At 42.6% G+C, this 20,446-nt stretch overlaps 1 protein-coding gene across 6 annotated transcripts in view; it reads right to left on the bottom strand.

Moving 5' to 3' along the window:
* FGFR2 (fibroblast growth factor receptor 2) overlaps positions 1-20,446 on the bottom strand; it is a 78,635-nt gene that overhangs the window by 8,546 nt on the left and 49,643 nt on the right. For 4 of the 6 annotated variants that reach the window (XM_054276856.1, XM_054276859.1, XM_054276860.1 and 1 more), the window contains 7 exons: positions 19,857-20,047; positions 17,178-17,322; positions 14,749-14,951; positions 6,784-6,935; positions 4,010-4,131; positions 3,263-3,373; positions 2,321-2,511 (listed from right to left, as the gene is read on the bottom strand). In XM_054276856.1, coding sequence (XP_054132831.1) covers positions 2,321-2,511; positions 3,263-3,373; positions 4,010-4,131; positions 6,784-6,935; positions 14,749-14,951; positions 17,178-17,322; positions 19,857-20,047 — 1,115 coding nt within the window. The remainder of the gene's footprint in view (positions 1-2,320; positions 2,512-3,262; positions 3,374-4,009; positions 4,132-6,783; positions 6,936-14,748; positions 14,952-17,177; positions 17,323-19,856; positions 20,048-20,446) is intronic. The other 2 variants (XM_054276861.1, XM_054276855.1) reach the window with 1 other exon arrangement.

Genomic DNA, 20,446 nt, shown 5'->3' with positions numbered 1-20,446 from the left:
ATTATAAAAATGCAATTATGAAAAGGAAAATTAAAAAAACCCAAAACAATCAGGGTTTGACTGTTTGTTTTTAAGATAGTTTTGGTACTGAAACTAAACCTATTACCTCCTGGGAAATGTTTCCTTCATGTCAGCATTATCCTGGCACTGAGGGGACTCTGTGATTGCTCTGGGTATTATTCCTGGGTTCAAGTAGCTTTATTAGGGTTGGTACTAAGTGGCAGTGAGGGCATGGTAAGAAACACTGCACTTTGAATCTCAGCAGGATATTTTATTTATTTTCAACTTTAATATATTTTTCCCCTCCTCAGTTTTGGATAACTCTTGACACTGTATGTTTAATTTCAGTGTGTGCATTGACACACTACAAAAAGCAATATAACAACCAGTTTGTTTCTTGCTCTTTAACTTGCCCCAGCAAACTGCTGAGATCTCTCATCCCACATGGGTAAAATGAAGTTTCTGCTCCTCACTGGGTTAGCCATGGGGAACTGCCAGGAAAAACCTGCTCCAGCAGTGCCTTCAGGAGCACAGGACCAGCCAACAGTGCACGATTTCTGCATCCCACCAGTCCTCTAACTCTGCATCAGCCATGCTGTGCTGGCAGAAACAGCATGGGCCAAGCTTCCTACTTTTAAAATCATCCATCCAACCTTGGAAATGGGATACTGGTTCTAAGTACAACTGCCTGTAAAGCAAAAACTTCTTGTGAGGCAAAGGGTAGGTGAACAAACATCACCTTCACCATTTTCTTTATTGAAGTCTCAGTGAGCCCCTTTATTGGGCTGAAATAACAAGAACACTCCCTTCTCACAGCTCAGGCATGATGGCAAGACCATGAGAAGAGCAGCTCTCTTATTATTCCAGCTCAGAAAATGGATCCCTAAGGGGAGAGGAAGGGGTGAAATACAAACAGAAGTGGTGGGATATCTGGAGCACAGGAATGCACAGCTCTGCTCTGTGCTGCCCCTGCTCTCCCTCTGCCTTGGGCAATGCCTCTCCACCTGCCCAGCTCAGCACAGCACCAACCAAGTGCTTTTGCAAACAGAAAAGGCTGCAGTGGCTCTTGAGAGTGTCCTACAGCAGCACTTGAGAGCTCCTCAGGAGGACACTTGCTATCAAGAATGGCTGATGAAAAGATTTATGTTTTCCTTTCATATCAGCTCTGTTTTCTTGGGACCTGGCTCACTGCCAGGCAGGAGCTGCAATAATTTCAGAGAGAGATATCCTGAGGTGTGTCACCTAATCAATAGCCCTGCTTTACTGCATTAGAAGAGCCGTGCCTTGCTGTCACGCACATCACCCTGCTGAGCTAAGATTTACTGTGTCAAAACAAAAAGAATAAAAGCGAAATTAAACCTGGATTCCTTCTCTTCCCCAACCTCTACAAGTGCAGAAAAAACAATAACAAAATCATGACTCCACACAACAGGAATGGAGGCTTACACTCAGCCCTAGTCTTTGGTTAAAAACAGCTCCATACTTGGGAGTGGACATGACTGGAAATCTGGATAAATCCCACTAACCACCCCACACCCTGCAGGAAGTACTTATCATTGCTATCTGCTGCTCTGGCTTAGCCTTTGGGTCCAAACATCACCCTGGGTATCCAGGATGGGTCGTCCACTAAGCCACAGCATGTTTACAGAGTTAGTTATACAGGGCTATTTAAGGTTTTATAACTATGATTTAATCAAAATGCTGGTTAAAAAGAAAGGTTTGGAGACAGGTTTTAGAAATAAGAGTCTGGGGACACGACAAGATAAATAAATTCTTTCAACCAGCTCACTTTCCTGAAACACCAGTTAACAGTAAAGTGTATAATTCAAGTGACTAATACCCTCCATTTATTTATGCCTCTTCTGCCCACTCTTTTTGCCCTGCTGACTTGGGTTTTCTCAACCCTGCCTGTTGTTATTCTGTAAGCCCTTTCAGCCACTGAAATCATTTGTTTTACACCACGATGTGAAAGGATTTGGTAGGTTTGACTGGAAACAGGAGGCAAACAGAGGCTGCTGCTCATGGGTGGAGTGATGTGAGTTGTGTAACCAAGTGACCACCTGTGCTCCTGCATTCAAACTGCAGATCCGTGCACAGTATTTACTTTAAATGATCCACTCCGGGCGTCATTTCAGCAATACTGCTAAACACAGATGAAAAACCTTTTAAGTGCATGAATTTTCCCACTGATCTGCAGGGCTGTGGGTTGCACAACCTCCTTGAGGCAGCTCCTCCTCCCCAGCAAACTCCTGAACGCGAAAAAGACAAGGAGAAAATCAAACTGAGATAAAAGCTCTGTGTTTGCTGATTTTCCACCTACTTTTTGGGAAGCCAGGTACTCCATGCCTCGTGCCAGCTGGTAGGTGCAGGACACCAGGTCCTTGAATGTCATCTGCTCCTCGGGCACCCTGTTGATGTCGAAGGAGTACTCCATGCCGGGCGGGCGGCGCGCTCGCAGGTACTCCCGCAGGTTCCCCTTGGAGGCATATTCTACTATCACATACAGAGGACCTTGGCAAGAAAAGAACCGTGGCAAAAGCAGGGTCAGGTACCAGGGTAAAGTGGTTTTTATGTAAAAAAAGCTTTTAGTGCGCTGTAATTACTTAAATGAATCAATGAAATGGGAAAATGGCAAGCACGGCTTTAAAAAAATCAAAATAAAAGGTTTGGATATGGGGAAGTGATTGCCCAAAGCTCCATAGCAGGAGTGGCAGAGCCATTAAGCCATTAATGCCTTAATGTCCCTAAAACCCACCCCAGTGCTTCTTCCTTTCAGACCTCACCATTTACTGAAAAACAAATATTTTCAATCAAAAAATAGCCTGAGATCTCCAATAAAGGGAAAGTGCTTCTTAAATTTTTTTAATTTCCAGAGTGTTATGCCATTCTGCATCACTTTATGTAGCATAATTAGCTTTTCCAGGAGTGAAAGTACTCATTTCAAATTTGTGGGGTGCAAGTTCTCCTAAAGCAGGGCTGACAATTCAGAACAGCAGACTTGGGTAAAGGCCCTGCAAAAGGTCATTTGCTCCTTACAGCAAGGGATTAGAGAGTTTTCATATGATACAGGACCCTTTCTCATATTAAGGCTGCAACTATAATGAGAAACAGAAGTTAAAATATTGCTGTTAAGCTAAAGAAATACCTAAAAATCCTATCACGGCATGACTGCTTCCTTAAAACCTCTTGAAAAATTATGATTAATGAGACTTTCACAGACCTGTTGGAAAGTCCTGGTTTACTTTTTCTTTTCTCTACTCACCATCCTGGGTACAGGCTCCAAGAAGATTGATGATATTTTTATGCTTCCCAATCATCTTCATCATCTCCATCTCTGACACCAGGTCAGACAGGTCTTTTTCTGTGGCATCATCTGCAGAAGACACAGGTTCAGTTCATAAATTTTAGTGTGCCAGCCTCAGCTTCAGTAAGGCTCATCACCTGGTGTAAAATATGTGTAGCTCAAAATGTAAAATATGGGATTTGTTTTCCAGTTTACACTGGACATCATATATTATGACCTGCCAAAAAATAATCTCAGCCTCTTTGGTGGACTCTTCAGTGTTATTATGTAAAGTGGCAGCACAGCAAGATCAGAGATAAAAAAGCACAGCAAGACCAGACATAAAAAAGCTGTCCTTAGCTGTCCAATAACACTGCCTTTCCTGCGAACTAACCTTACAATTAAATTCAAAATAAATTGGTACCAACCACCTGGACTGAATGGGTTCAGATCTACACAAGGATAGCCTGTGACATGAAATAAACTGAAAGCAGAGAGACCCACACGATGCTAATACATCTCCTGGCTCCCAAATAGTCGGTGCTCAAGATAAACAGGCTGTCAAGGGTGCAGATTTACACCCCAGACTGCTGAAGGCTGAGGTCAGCTATGTGCTCTTTGACCCACCCCGCAACGATGACAGAGTTCAGATGCCACAGGAGAAAATTCTCTGGCTGAGAGCCGCCACACTGCCCGTTCTGATCCCTAATCACCCAATTTTCTTACCTTTCAACATCTTCACTGCCACGGTCACTGCTTCTTTTGGCCTGTCTTTGTCAATCCCCACCGCCTCGGCCATGACCACTTGGCCAAAGCAACCTTCTCCCAAGGGCTTGCCCAGCGTCAGCCTGGAGGTGCAAACAGCAGATTAACACGCAGCATCTGCTGCAGGGGTGCAGCCAGTGAAACTCCAGGGCTAAATATAAAAACCTTTCAACTAAAAACCTTTCAGCAACTCGCTGCAGCGCGAGGGAGGGGTTTATCATATGGAAGCAATAAGGGCTGGGTGCGCGTCGGTTTCCGCGCGCGCCGGGGTGTGTTTTCCTAGGGGTGGTGGAGTGAGCAGCTCAGAAAGGCACAGCAGTCAGTAAACCCAGATTTTGAGAACTTTTTGAGCTCTCCTCAAGGCTGCACTTGGTGGCTTGAGGGGAGATGCAGTGTGGAGGGGCAAAGCTTTGAAAGAGCACCAGAGCATGGCTGGAGCTGGGGAGCAGCCAGCAGCAGGCCGGAGTCTCCTGTCACTGTGGCAGGGCTGCTCATCTTTGTGTCCACACTGACTGCAGGGAGGTGGGAGTCAGGTTTCAGCCACAGAGGGTCCAGCACAGTGGCTCTTTCTTGGCTGCAGGCTCTTTGCAGCCACAAGAGTCTTGGCTGAGGGGACCAGAAGGTGCCTCCTGCCTGCAGAGCCCAGGCTCTGCTCAGAGAGGGGAGGCTGAGACTGGGAAAAACAAACTCGGTTGTGATCACAGCACCAACATCAAACCCTCCTAAAAGGAGCAGTCACTAAGTGGGCTGTGCAGAATGCATTTTTTGGAGCATATTCCTGGTTGCAAAACCTGCTCAGATCTAACAGACAGACATAGGGATGTCGATCTCAGCTGCATGAGGAGAAAGAAATGAAATAAAAAAGAAACTTGAAAGCCTCTGGGCAAAATTTTTTGATTTCAGTTTAAGTGCTTAAGAGCTAGAGCCAGGCTCCTTTACTTGCAGAGAATACCTTGTGAGACCCAGCAGCAGTGCTGTGGCAGGAGTCAGGGAGGATGCTCAGTGAGTGTGATGCTGATAATGTTATCCAGCATAGGGGCCAGATTCAAACATTTTTGTAAACAAATTCTTAAGGACTTGACTTTCCATGGTCAACAGGAGGATTTCACAGATATCACAGATGTTGGGACTCATTCTTAAAAGCATGGACACCTGTCTTTCACCATGAAGTACAGGGAGAGGCTGTCATGCCATCAGCAGCAAAGTTAGATGAGGGATAAATTATTTGAAACCCTGCTTATCTGCTTGGGCAGGGGACAGAAGCGAGGTGGCTCCTGCCAAGAGCAGCCAGCTCAGTCTGTCACATGTGGGCTCTGGCTTGGTGAGAATTTCTCGAGCTGTTTTGGGCTGGTTTCTAAAGCAAATGCAAGTTTTAAAAAGGTGCAAAGACTGAAGGGCAGCATATGCTATGCTGAGGTCACCCTGCCTTTTCTCCAGAGCTAAAACCAAATTTAGGGTCTTGGCAGAGAACAAACATTTGCATTGGAAACTGGTTAATTTATGTGCTATTGCCCTGCTAGGACCAAAGTTACAAACCCCTCATTGTGTGCCTGCTGCCCCCCAGCCTAATAAACTGCCTCTAAATAGCCTCCTTTCATTGCAAATCTGCTCCCCCTACATTCGTGCTCAGCACTGGGTTTAAATGTTTAGCAACTCTAAAATTTTCCGCATTTAGTGGATCCCCCCAGGGCAGGGGCTGACAGGAGCACATATACAGACCCCCACTGTTGACCAGAGTGCTGCAGGTGGCAATTACAGCCTTTTACTCTTGTGTTCAGCTAAACCAATCAAATGATTTCCAGAAGAGTTATCAGAAAGCTCAAAATTACAGTTTGTCTATTCAAAAGTTACAACCCTGAACTTCCAGAGAGAACTGTCCATGATAAAAGGTGTTACTTTCTCAAAAGACCCTAAAGACTTCTTAAAGCTAGTACTAATTCTGACAAATATTCATGTTCATAAAGACTCTACCTTTGTTAACATTAGCTCTCTTTTGCATTTTTTTTTATGTTAAGCAACACGATTACAGTTTTAATTAGATTATCCAAGAGCTCATTTTGCGTATTAATCAACAGATTTTGAAGAAAATATTACGCAGCCATGTGAATTTGAATATATCAAAATTCAGCATGCTCTGCTTGAAACCCAGCACTTTTAAGCCACAGAAATTCCACATCCATGCACCCAATGTGCAAAATGTTCCCCTACATTAAAAATAATCATCTCTATTAATACATGTCAATACAAACTCAACACCAAATCCTACCCAGAGATATGACAGAAAGAAAAGATTTTACAATAGTATAATTTAGACTTTCTCTATCTCATACATGTTGTATTACCTGTTTTGTTAAATATTAGCCAATTAAGTAGTCAACTAAGAAACATGGGGAAATCACCATTGCCTTTCAACAGTGCTTGCATGTGGATATCTTTCCCAGTCTAGATCACACCAAATTTTCCTAACTTATTTCCTAACAGAGGAGATACATTTCAGCAGAGCATCTCAAAACCTGCAATAAATCTGAAAATATTATCTGCTGGCAGAAGAAATTTCATTTCTATTTGACCAAACTGATCTCAGACAATTGAACTGAATCTTGATCTTCAGAGCACCTTCAGGTAACTGAGATTTTTCTTTAAACCAGAGGAACCCCGGCAGACATGAGGAGAGCTGCTTCCCCCTGCCACGTGTTTGGGGTTACTCAGACACATAGGAGAAGAAATCCACGTACTTATCTCTTGGGAACTCCCACTTTGGGTCTTCTGGCAGCTCATACTCCGAGACTCCAGCCAGCATGGGGGCATCAGCAGTGGAGGAGAGGCGGGTGGTGATCCTCACCAGGGGCGTGTTGGAGTTCATGGAGGAGCTCGAGTCGGCCGACACCTGTGGTTGCAATGCAAGATGCAACGAGGAAAACAAAAATATGGAGATGTAATCTTGGCCCAAAAGCTGAAAAACACCAGCACCTGACACCAAGCCAGCTCAGAACCCTGGTGTTAGGAAGTGGCTGAATCTACAGTCTTGGTTCTAGTGCTCTGTTCTCACATTTAGCCTCCTTTGTATGCACAATACTGGCTCTAATGGCTGCCAATGCTGTCAGTCAGTCCCATAAATCAAAAACCACATAAGTTTTAAGTTTATTCCCTCAGAAGGCATTTTTGCTTATCATATTAATTTTTTTAAAATAAACTGGCAGTATTACCATCACTACCCTCAGATATCCAAGTGGGCAGCTTATACCATAAGCAGGTGACCAATAAGTTCTCTTTTCCCACTCCTAGTTGTCCATGTCACCACATCTTTTCCCAAATCAGCACACCCAGGTGGGGCCCATCTCTTCTCCCAAGGAAAAGCAACAGCACAAGAGTAAATGGCCTCCAGGGGAGGTTTGGATTGGATGTTAGGAACAGCTCCTTCAATGGATGGACTGTCAGGCTGCCCAGGGCAGTGGTGGAGTCACCAACCTCAGAGGGATTTGAAATATGAGTAGATGTGGCACATGGGACATGGTTTAGTGGTGGTCTTGGCAGGGCTAACATTTGGACTCAACGATCTTAAAGGTCTTTTCCAGCCTGTATGATTCTACTACTTTCTATTTTCCAAGTACTCAATACTGAAAGCATCAAAAAGCTATCACAACACTTCAGTTTTCAATTAACTGCATTCTTAGCCAAAGACTCTACAGGAAATGTGGGGAAGAGGTCCTAAAAATAACTCAGTTTTGAACCTCTGGAGTGTGATTTCTCATCAGCTCCAATATCATGCTTAGAGAACCAAAGGTACTTATTGATAAATATTCTGAAAACAGAGGCTGTTGCTCCATCCATGTAATTTGTTTTGGTGTGAATCTTCTGTAAGGCTGTTTCCTCAAGCCTGCAAGCAGCAGCCTGACATCTGCTGCCCTCAGAGCTTCAAGTGAATACAACACAAAATAGAAATGCTTGTATTGCAACTCTGCCCCTCCCAAGTGTGAATCCTCTTTCTCTCTTCACGCCACCAGAGCACCCACACCTTCATCACCTGGATGAGGATCAGCTTTGCCACCAGGTTTGCTTATGTAAAATGTCACCAGGTTGCAGCTTTGTTCCACAAAATTAGATTAAAAAAGGCATCTTTCTAAAACCAGAGGTTAAGAGTGGAAAGAGGTTTCATAAGGGAGAAAATGTTAAGGGTTGCTATCAAAAAATTAATCTTGGTAACCAGATTTGCAGCTGACAGACCTTTCCTGATATCAGAAACAGCTCCTGCACACAAGATGTGGCCATGGAAAGAGAGAGTGAAACTGCACAAACACAAGGCCACCATTCAAAAAAGAAAAGTGGACTGCTTCTGCCCCATTCATCCCACCATCATGAATGTTAATAATATTTACTTTCAGCAAATATAAGTACCTGGCACATTCCTCTAGGAAAATAAATCCAGTGACCACTTGGGACACAAACAGAAAAGCAGTATTAAGGCAGACTATGGAGCTGTAAATAAATCAGTGAGTGAATATGGAATGGAGACCTGAGAGAGAGAGATGCTGCCATGCCTGCAGAGGGAAACTCACCTGCTGCTGCTGGACCAGCCAGCAGGAGAACCAGGGCTGGAATCTGATCTGCCTTTTTTGTTGTGTTTTTTTGGGGGTTTTTTTGTTTTCTTTTGGGGTTTTTTTTGTTTTTTTGGTTTTTTTTAATTTTCATTATTTCACCACAGTTTGAAAATGATGCTTCATGAAATGAACCAGCTCAGCACCAAGAAATGTGCAAAATGTGCAAATCTCCAGTGCGGCAGCTCCTCTGCCCCAGCCCTCCTTTCCTGAATTCCACTTTTCTGCTATTTCTGGCTTCTATTTTTTTATCTCTCACCACAAACAAATGAATACTCTATGACCACTTCCTCCATATTTCCAAAATCTACTTACTGTTCTCCAGTCATTCTACCAAGATCTTTATTCAAGTCTTGATTCTTATATTCTTTATTAATTAACATTCCTTTTTCTTCTGCACCTGTCTTTGCCACTACAGCCATTGTTTTCAAGGGACAGAAGTGAAGCTACAAAATTTAGATACCTTAGGTATCAGAAATGGTCCAGCATTCTGGATTCTGGGATCTTGGTTTTTGGGGGTTTTTTTGGGGTTTGTTTGGGGTTTTTTGTTGTGGGGTTTTTTTTGGGTTTTTTTTTGGTTGGTTGGTTGGTTTTTGTTTTCATTTTTTAGGTTTTGTTTTTGTTGTTCTTTTTCTTTTTTTATGAATACTACCATTGTACTAGGCCCTGTCTGGATCTCTTCCAGAGTTTCACTTTTTCACTACTTTTCACACTCACCATTCAGCAGCCTTAGCCTGGTTAAAGCCTATAAATACAAACTTGCAATAAACTGAAATACTCCAGTGATGCATTTTAAACACAGAGCTTAAATAGCAATAATGTATAGAAAAAAGCAGATTAAAGGCTCTGCCAGTTTCCCTTTTAACACTACTCCACGTGTTTACCTCACAGCAGAACTGTGTGATGGGCCAGAGATACTGGAGGTAACCAAAGTGCATTAATGATGAGAAATCCAGAGGAACTGCTCCATGCCTGGGAGAAGACAAATGCACTGCACTCCCAGGGAATATTCTCCTGATTGATTAACTGGAGCAGTACAAGGAGTTACAGCAGCTCAAGGGCTATAAAAATCTGCTCCAGAAAAGATGAAGCCAACCCAGCCTGGCCTGTGGTTGGGGGAGATTTTCTGGTTTGAAATGGCCTCTCACCTTTCCTGCAATAAGAAAGAATTAACCTTTGATCTCCTCCCTTGAGCATTTTTTTTTTTCACTGCCTTAGAGCACACTATAAAAGACTGAGGAAAATCCTACCTATTCCAAGGTCAGGAGACATGGTCAGCTTTAATCTGCATTTAAGTGGCAGCTTTCTATATTTTTCTTTTTTTATATTTTTTTCTCTTTTCCAGCTTGCCACGTGCAGCTCTGCTCTCCAACCCCTCACCATGCAGGTTCACCTGCCACAGGTGAATTAAACATTGTGGGGGCCCACTCAGTGTGCCGACACCCTGTTTTAGGTGATGACACTGCTCTAGGGAGGTATTTCATTCCTTAATTAAAGAAAGAAAGGTGAAAGTCAGCTTGAGTTGGGCAGAGCACTGAAAGAACCATTATGGTAAATCTTAACCTCAACACAAGGCAGAGCTCCACCAGAAAATATTCCTTGTGTGCCTCCTTTGTGCTTTTAGCAGGCCAGGAGTGAAAACAGCACCAGCCTCAGACAGAGCTTTAGCGCCAAATCTGCACTGGAGAAGGAGAAAAGCCCACTGCACCCAAACCTCACCAACAATGCCTGATTATATCCCAATTTTCACTACATCTTCCTCCCCTGGCCAACACACTGTGCTTAATCAGCTCTCAGTTAACGCTCTACAAGCATTTCTAAGCAGCAGAGCATTTAAAACAAACAAATCTTTGCTGGAATCTCTAAATGCCATGTGGCAAAATCAGTTGTAGAGCAGTGTGTAATTGCCTGTAATTGATTATGAAGGGTGTTTTCCTCCACTGATAATTCATACCATGTCCTGGAGCCTAGATCTGTCAGTTCTGGCACTCATGCTGGGACATTTTAGCAGACATGCAGTGATTTCCTATAACTGTCAGCCTTTTTGAAGGCTCTGCAGTAAAAGTTAATTTGAAATCATATGCATATTTGTGTATTTTAATTAGTAAATAATGTTGTTAGCTGCTGGTAGGAGCAGCCCATCTGAGTGACCAGATGCAGGAAAATACAAGGTTAAATGCACTACACAAAATTGAGTAATCCTGATGCTAAGTACTGACATTTAAAACACATGCACCACCCCTCCTTGAAAAGCACTCATTTGGAAACACTTATACACAAAATAATATCCAGTAAGTAACACTAGACAAGACAGTGGTTTCCATTAAAAAATCCAAGCATAAAGAAAAAAATAAGATAAATATTTAAGGTAAATTCCATTCAACAATATCTTACTGACAGTTGTGTATTAATCTTTGCACTTCATAGTCTATTCCTCTAAAAAAAATTATGATTTTCTTGCTCAATATTACATGAAATACTACATTACTTTCCTTTTTCCTGATCACTTTTCTTTTTTTTTACATTTCTGCTGCCATCATCATTTTGAATTATTGAAGTACCATTTTGAACTATTCTGCTGGGTGAGCTCAAGCCTTGCTTTAAATTGATCAGTCTTTGTTCATCACAAATATACCCATTATATCTTTATGAAGAATTAGACTCCACAACAACAATAGGCATAAATTAATGGAGTGTATTTAAAATGAAAAGCATAAAAAAAGACCATTGCTTCCTGTTTAAGACACGTGCATGTTGAGGGGGTCCAAATTTGACAGATTGGCTGTGACAGCCCTAACAAAAACCTTTAGTGATGACAAACATTTGTACTTGACTTTGAGCAAGTCACAAGAGATGGGATTGTCTTTTTGTCTGCTTCAATTACAATTTATCTGTTAAAACAAAGGTTCTACAGAATAGATGTACATCCTATTGAAGGCTAATCTGTATTCTTTTGGTTCAGTGGCCCTGTCACTTAAAGCCTGTCCTGCAAATCAGCTTGTGAGGCTCAATCCCAAAAATCCTTCATCCCCTTCTTCTCAAGCTGGTACCTCCACACAGACCATGGGTTAACACTTGAACTGCTTTGAGGAAAAGAGGAGCTGCCTGCTGGATTTACCTGGAAAAACCTGGAAATTCAGTACCAGATCCTGGTGAGGATGAGGATTGCAGGGGATGGGAGCTGATAATTCCTGCCTTCATCCTGACCCTTCCTACGAATGCGAATAGAACTGAATTCTGGCAGGGAAAAAACGCCTGCATGTGGGGAATGATAAAATCCTGTGGTAGCTCAGGCTAAACAGAGCAGGAGGAGCCAAACCAAACCATATGTTACTCAGCAAGACTCTTCTCCTGCTCAGACAAGATGGCATCAGAGCCGCGCAAACGTCTCTCTGTGAACCAGGATTATTTTCCAGCCCAGATCCTCAGGGACCCTGACCCAGCAGCAGAAGAGCTTTGAAAACAATATCAAGAATCTCCCAATCTGTGGCCTCATTTCTCTGGAATTCCAACAAATCCCATCACCCAGCCCTGGATCCAGCCTCATTCTCAAGCCTCCCTGCCATGAGCATCTCACTCCTTCTCATCCTCCCACCTCATCCCTCCCACACAGCACAAAGGGAAACCTTCCCTGATCCACAGATAAATAAAGGTTTGGTGACAAAACCTCACCAAGTTTAAATACAGTCCTCTGAAATACAAATAAACTGGAACAAAGTGAGCTTGGTGGCACAATAAAACGGGGTTGAATGATCCAGAAACACACACCCTTTAAATAAAACATCTGGATTATTTTTCAATTCTTCGCTTGTGACAACAGCCCCGAAACCCAAAACCAGATTTAAAAGATGCAGAAAGTGAAGAGCTGCTGCAGCCTCAGCACCAAGGAGAAATGAAGGAATATTCACAAGCAAATCTTCAGGGACTGCTTGTCTCATCCTGCCTTTGCAAACTGACCAGTGAAATCATCAAACCAGAAATACAGATTGCACACAATGCTTACAGTAGTTACATTTTCCTCCATGCAGACACAAAAGCACAGAGACCTTCAATGAGCAACTGCTGCTAACAAGACACAATTGGGAGCAGTGGGATTTTTGCTTAGGGTTTGAAACAGCATTTGCACTTTCAAATATAAATTTTTTTTTTTAAAGTATTCCCAGTTTTAAAAGCAAAATGCCATTTTGGCTAAAAAAATGTAAAAACACTGAAATAAACTGATAAACCCCAACGTGACAAACATGCTGTAAGACAGTTTCTTTCCCCTGTGAAAACAATAGCTTTGGAGAAGGTCCACATTGCATCATTTAAGGATAAATAGCTAAACTGAGGGCAGTGGTTGGCACTGCTGTCACATGAAATGAAATAACACTCTGCTCCCCGAGGAACCATTTCCAGCTGACACAACTGAGCTCACACCAAACCCTAGGTATTTTTTATACCATCAACTTGTCTCTGAGTCATTAGGCTTTTATATTCAGGCAGAAATCTAATAAATGTCTCCTATCTAAGCAGTTGATGTGTATCTCTCTCTCTGGCTAAGCACACAGTATCTGAAAGGGCTCCTTTGTCCAGAAATCTACACAGATCTTTCTAGCCAAAGAGATGTGTGAATATTGAGCTGAGGGCTTCTCATCACTCTTTCTGACACATTCAGAGTGAAAAGTCCCTCTTTGTCCCAGTGATACTTAAGCAAATGAGTAAAATCATAAAATTAAAAAAAAAAAAAGGAAAAAACCCAACCCAAAGTGGCAAACAAAGTCAGAAAAAAATAAGAATTAATATATTTCGCTCATAAGACAAACCAAATATCTTTCAGACTGGAAAACATTCAGGTGCCCCACCTCAGGATTCTGTAAAATACTGAATTCAGAGGATGGTAGCTAAAGCCTTCCACTACCTGGTACTTTTAACCAAGGAAATTCAGATATCATGAGACAAGGGTCCAGAAAAATGTATTGCTGTTCAGAATCTCCCACTCTGTGTGCCCATTTCAAACACTTACCCACGCTGAAGAACCCTTTTTAAGGTACATGTATTACGCTGTCAGTGACAATATTCTGGACAGGCTGCAAAAACAAACCTGCAGAAATCCTGCACCACTTCCTCATGGTGCAGATGGACACAAAGTGAACCCTCACACCGCAATTCCCTGGGCAGAGCCAGGATCCAACCCCTCCAGACAGAATTTTTTGGCTGCTGAGGTGAACCCCAGCCTCAGATTCCAACATCCCCCATCCTGCAGGGCTGAAACCTGGGGATGCAGAGCTCTGGCCTCAAGACCTATTGCAAGAAAATCAAAACCTATTAAACTCCAACTTCTAAAAACACCACCAATCCTTCAGGAGAGGACAGTGTGTGGGAATGGAGGCTGTTTTGGCAAGTGGTGGCCTGTGATAAAGCCAAAGTCCTGTTACTTGTTTAACTGGTTTGTTGCTCGTGGCATCAACCTCTCCAGAATTGCTCACTGCCAGCCACAAACAATTGTAAAATGCATTTCATGTGATGCTGTTGTGTGCATTTTAAATCTGGCACTTGCTTTTGTTTCTTGCTCAAAAGCATCATTATCTTAATCAAGCTGTCCAAGATCTGATATAGTATCTCCCCTATTTTTACTTTATTACAGTGTTTTTCTATTTTGGGGTGTTTTCTGGATGCCTAGCTATAAAAGTCCCTCCCTCCAGTCTTCAAAAGTCTTCCTGAGAAATACCTCTCTGTATGTGGTACCTAGTTACCACAATAATAATCACCTTAGAAACATCATAAATATACAATTAAATAGGATTCTGTTCCAAAGCCCATTAAGGCAGTAACATTTTTTCCATTGACAAGCTGTGGGATCAGGCCCCAAAATACTTGAAATACATTTTTTTTTCCTCATCTCCAGACTGCTTATACAGAACATATTTCAGTTTTTACATTTCTCCTACCCTGATTTCCTTGAGACTATTGTTGACCTATTGTTATGCTAAGACCTCGTCTCTATCCCACCCGCAATCCGCTATAATTTATTAACTCCCTGCTTCCCTTTCTCCAGCAGGACAGATGTGCTGGCTTAGTTGTTGGGGTAAAAAATAAGTTTTTTGTAACTCTTTATCTACTTTCTGTTACCTGTCTGCGCAGGGGGATTCTCTTTGTGAGCTTGTGGACGGCGGGCTGGCTGCTGAAGTCTGGCTTCTTGGTGGTGTTCTTCATGCGGCACATGATCACTGTCAGCACCATGCAGGCTATCAGGAACACCCCTATGCAGTAAATTGCTATTTCCAGGTAGTCTGGAGAGGTTGGGTATTCCTTTTCTTTCTCAGGAGCTGGACGGGAAGGTTTTGGGAGGGAACAATCAGGCCACAGGGTTAGAGAACAAGGCAGTGTTCGGCACAGCGCTTGGAGCAAGTAATGGTAAAATATAAAATATAACCAATTCTTGTGTGGTATTCAGAGCATTGGATATTTAGGCCATCTTGTAATCTGAGAGCAATTCTTTTTTCCAGATTACTGCTTTGATTTTTATCTGAGAGTAATTTTTTCCAAATTACTGCTTTGATTTTCCAGTTTGCACTGAGCTTGTGCATCTATGTATGCGTACACAAACATACACACGTGTCTCCCTATGTAGGTACATATGTATACATTGAAATACTGCCTTAATCATATCCTTATCATATGAATAATATCCTTAATCATATGAATAATGATTAAGGATAATTTTAGAGAGAAGCAAAAACTGTTCAAACTAGGCTCAGGTTCAAAATGTGTAAGTACAGCAATTCGTGTGAACCACACAAAAGCACATCCAAAGATAAAACTGTGAATTAGCTAGCCTGAATGAAAAGTGTCTAAATTTTAAAATAAATGTTTGGGCTTGAGCCTGCTTGAGTCTGCCTGTTTATTCAAAATTTGTAGTACGATCTCAAAATACAGAGGGAAGGGAGGATGAATCAGTGCCCCATCATGTCTATAAATGCAGCTTAGGGGTTTCAAAAGGGTTTCAAGGAGCTGGCTGTCCAGCTGCTCAACCAGCTGTGCTTCATGCTGGGTGCCCAACTCCCCTGAGGTCCTTTGAGGAGCCCAGTGCTGGATTAAAAAGCATAATTGAAGTGAAAAACGAATTGGCAGCGACACGTTAATTAACGAGCCCTCTTCTGCGAGGACTGCGGTCTTTCAAGCACCCTCATCAGTGGTTACCGGCCTATGAGATTAGATTTGGGAGGGAGTGGTTCTCCAGAGCTGTTACTCTGATTGAAACCATTTTGAAGCTATCTTCAAGACAGTTATATGTGCAAACAGTGTCCCTAATCCCTTATCTGGGATTCAACCCCCGGATAAACAGCATTCCACAGCCATCAGTGGTCACTCCGCAAGCAATGCACGTTTCATGCTGAAATTTTCTTGTGCCTTTCCAGGCTTAGAAAAATACTTTGTTCAAGAAAATTGGTTAAAAAAAAATGCTGTTCAAGCACTTGCAAAATGCAAACACAGCCAGCAGAAGCAAGCTCTACACAAGCACTGCTTTGCCTGCTTGGTGACACCTCACAGGCCTCGGGGTTCGGTTCAGAGTGAGATGGAATAAAGCTGCCTTGTTCAATATATTTCAATAAAAGGTAAGAAATTATCTGCAGACAGTGGGAATGTTTAACTCCCACACTGTGAGGCTCAGCAACACACACATGCAGGTTTTGTACCTCTTCCTTAGGATTAACAATTAATAAATGTTAAGCACAAGATGACCCAGCAAACCTCAGGTGGTTCAAGTTTTTTTCCAAAGGAACTCCTGAGGCAGTTGCCAACAGTTGTAAATGAGAAAATTTGACTAATGTCAAAACCAACTACGGTTACATCTTCTAACAGCTGATAATAATTTTCAGGCAATAAAGCACATTGATGTTTGTTTCTTCTAAGGACAGAAACATCATCAACCCCAGAACAGCAAGACATGCTTTGCAGTAAAAGCAAATGACTACTTGTTTCCTTAGAGCATGCAATGTTTAAAGATGCATGGAGCCGATTCCCAAGATATGGAAGGCACTGCTTCTGTACATGATCCTCTGGCATTGAAATTGGAATTTCCATGAAAGATTTGCATGATAGGTAAAAGTGAATTGAAGTACACTGAACAGCTCAGGCATTTTAATGAGCCAGTACACAACCATGGCCAAATTAGTTCCAAACTTTGTAACGAACTGAATTTCATCTTCTTGACAAAGTTTACAATGATTTATAGGCTGATTATCAGTTGTCTCGTTGAAGTGCTAAGGAAATGCAGCTCCTTAGCATTTCTGATGATGTAAAAACATTTCAATTAAGTGCAATAGCCACGCACCCCACACCATTTTTTGTTGTTGTTGCCGTTTGATTTTTGGAGTTGCAAACACGTGACAGAACAACTCATCGGCTTGAGACAACTGCGCTTAAAAAAACCAAAATCATTGTAAAAGTCCTTTTTTTTTGAGACAGAAGCCGTGCTAATTCTGCAGCAATCAACAAGGGGAGGGGGGGAAAAAAAAGAGGAAAAACCACAGAAAGAGAGCAGTGTATACCTGGCAGAACTGTCAACCATGCAGTGTGAAAGGATATCCCAATAGAATTACCCGCCAAGCATGTATACTCCCCAGCATCCTCAAAAGTTACATTCCGTATATAGAGAACCTCAATCTCTTTGTCCGTGGTGTTAACACCGGCAGCCTAAAAAAAAACAAGAGGGAAGCAAGAGAAAATCTAGACACTGAGAGAATTTTTGTGGATAGGGAGGTGGAGCCACGGGGCTTTGCACTTGGTAAAGGCAGAGGTGGAGAGATGCAAAGCTCCTTCCCCATCCACAATCCCTCATCCAAAAGGCGTTTACCAACAGGTCCCAGCTCACCTCAGAAAGTAATCAACACCCTTCACCAGACCTAAACTCACCACCTAAACATGCATGCAATCAAAAGACATGGAAAAATTCACCCACAAATCTTTTTTTTTTTTTACTTCTTCTTTTATGACAAGAGAAAGTTGAAAGAAAAACAAAGAGAAAAAAAAGTAGGACAGAATGCGGGATCCTTCACGTGTAGAGACCTGTTTCAGAGGAAAGAATTTACCATAAAAGCATACTCAAAAAATGATAAAAAAGGGGGGAATTCTGCTCCAAAAGACAACTTAGTAGCTGTCTTAGATTGTAAGATCCTTGCATCACCCACTGCACTGCAGTTTTGAGTAGTTACTACTACTGTACATACTGTGAAGAGTTGCCAAATCTCATTTAAATCTCAAATCTGGAAAGATTTGATGGTTTGCCTAGAAGGACAGTGGAAAGTATCCCAATCCTTGCTCAAAAATCAGAGATCTTGTTCAGTTGTGGCTCTGGGTAGGACAGAAAATACTTCAAAGGTTTGAGAACTGGGAGATGAAAATAAAACATCTTTTTCTACATCTTAAAGATTGAGGGGAGCAAAAACTCTGCATGTTTTGTGGTTTTTACTGGTCATCTTCCAGACTTGTTGCTTGACACTGTGCACTAATCCAAGTATCAGTGATTATCCAAACTCAAATGGAGCAAATCAGGTCTGGAACTTCCCAGCTGCCCCAAGATGGGCACGTCAGGGTATCAGCATCAAGATCTCAGTGATGGAGGATTAGAGAAATTAATGTTTGCTACTTTTGATCTCTGTTCCGTTCAAAAATGTTACTTTGAAATACACAATCAGGGAATAAATACCTTTTTATTGGACAATTTGGAGGTAAAATTAGTTGTGGGCTGCAGTCACACAGTTAGCTGTCTTTATTGTTACTCACCCAGTTAGTAATGGGTGAGTAAGACCTGGAACAACCCTCCCACCTGCACAGTCACAGTGACTAAACTGACCTGACTTGTGCTCCAGGGGGTTTTTATGTGAACAGGTCACACATATACACACCTATGTGTATATATAAATACACACTGCTAGGCTGTAATTACATTATTCAAGGAGTACCCTCTGTGTGAACTGCCGAGTATGCAGAATTAGCAACAGAACTGTCCAACACACACACAGACACAAAGACACCAAAGAGAGAATAAAGATCAACAAACAGAAACCAAAGCAGTGCTTCTGGTACAGAGAATATTGTGGGAATTTTTCCATGGCTGCTGGTGCAACACCAGCTGCATCACCAAAGGAGGATTACACATATACCACCAAGGCCAGAGAGTATCCTACAAGCTGCCTGCAGTCTCCCAAAGCACCATTTTTTCCAGCTTGCTTTAAAAAACGTTGTTACCTTGTACACTTGGCAGAACAGAGAGCCAGGCAGACTGGTTGGCCTCCCCTATATAATTGGAGACCTTACAAATATATTCTCCAGCGTCCGCCTCTGTCACATTGTACAGTGTCAGCACTTCAGCATTGGAACTATTTATCCCCGAGTGCTAGAACAGACCAATAACACAGGAGAACAAGGTCACTGCTGCCCAGAATGGACACCAATCTGTCTATGGTCCCACCACCAACACGTCACCAGAATATTCCACATCAGCCTCTAAACATTGAAGGGTTTGGGGGTTTTGTTATTGTTGTGGGATTTTTTTTTTTCCTTTTGGTTGTTGTTGTTTGGTTTTTGTACATCCACAGCATCACACGAGGAGTTAGAGAACAGCAGCATGGGGAAAAAAGGAATCCACCTGGGCAGGCACCGCATGGGACAAGCAGGTACAGAGCCTGTCAGAGTTTTGGCAATGCCACCCAGCTAGGAAAGCTTCATTTTCCCTGGTCAGGCTTGCTCCAAACTGGCAGGAATGACAGTACCAATACACTGCTCCAAACCAGACATCTCTGCAGGCTCAGCATCCACACAGCCCAGTCCTCCAGCAAGCTTTTGGCTGCAGCTGCCATGTTTCTTTGAAATCAAGAGGCTGAAGAAACATGAAAGAAATGGAGTAGATTGTCCCAGGTATGTTTTGGATGCTTTCTACCCATACAAACATGTTGATGATGTTTTTTAGAAGGATTTTCATTTTCTTCTGAACAAGTCAGGCCAGAAACTTACAGATACGAAGGACTTTTCATGGAAGTAAAAAGGAGCAAAACAGTGTCTATAAGCTGCACAGTTAGCATTCAGACAAGCAAACGTTTATCTAACTCATCATTTCACTTCTAACATAAACATCTCCACTTTCAAAAGAAGCTCAGAACTCGGAAGCCTTGGATTTACACCACGCTCTAAAGAAGGCACCACCGCTGCCGGCATCTGCGAAGCCTCACCTTTAAAACCTGGAGATAAGGGAGCCCATCTGGCCCGTATTTACTGCCGTTCTTCTCCACGTGCTTTATCCACTGGATGTGGGGCTGGGCATCGCTGTAGACCTTGCAGACAAACTCCACATCCCCGCCGACCACGGCGGAGGCGTTGGCGGGGAGCCCCGCCTGCAGGATGGGCCGGTGCGGGGAGCGCTCTGCTCCAGCAGCGAACGGAGGAGAAACAGAGAGAAATAAAGATGCATAAATAAGCAAGGCTGCCAAGAAAACTGTAAGTGAACCCCAGCCAAAAAGCCCTGTAAGCCTGTTGGCTGACTCCTCCGAAATAACACCGCAGCCAAAGCGTGTAACAAAACCTGCAGTTCAAAGGAGATGGCTTGAGCGCTACACTTGTAATTTAAAGAATAGCCATTTGTATGTGTGTGTGTGGGGGGGGGGGGGGGGGGGGAATGACCCTGCTTAAACACTTTGCTCGTTTTCCATGGTTTAACTCAGCCCTAATTAGGTAAAATATCTCCTTTTGGGTTTTTTTAAGCTACTGTAATTAAGTTACCTCTGAGTTCTAAAATGTCTTGACTCGGCTAGACCTCCACACA

The sequence above is a fragment of the Melozone crissalis genome, unplaced genomic scaffold (genome assembly GCF_028551555.1).
Source record: "Melozone crissalis strain CALT ecotype California unplaced genomic scaffold, PUWL_Pcris_2 ptg000019l_1, whole genome shotgun sequence".
Lineage (NCBI taxonomy): Eukaryota > Metazoa > Chordata > Aves > Passeriformes > Passerellidae > Melozone > Melozone crissalis.
The sequence above is the reverse complement of the archived record's forward strand: the minus strand, read 5'-3'. Positions and strand labels throughout refer to the sequence as shown.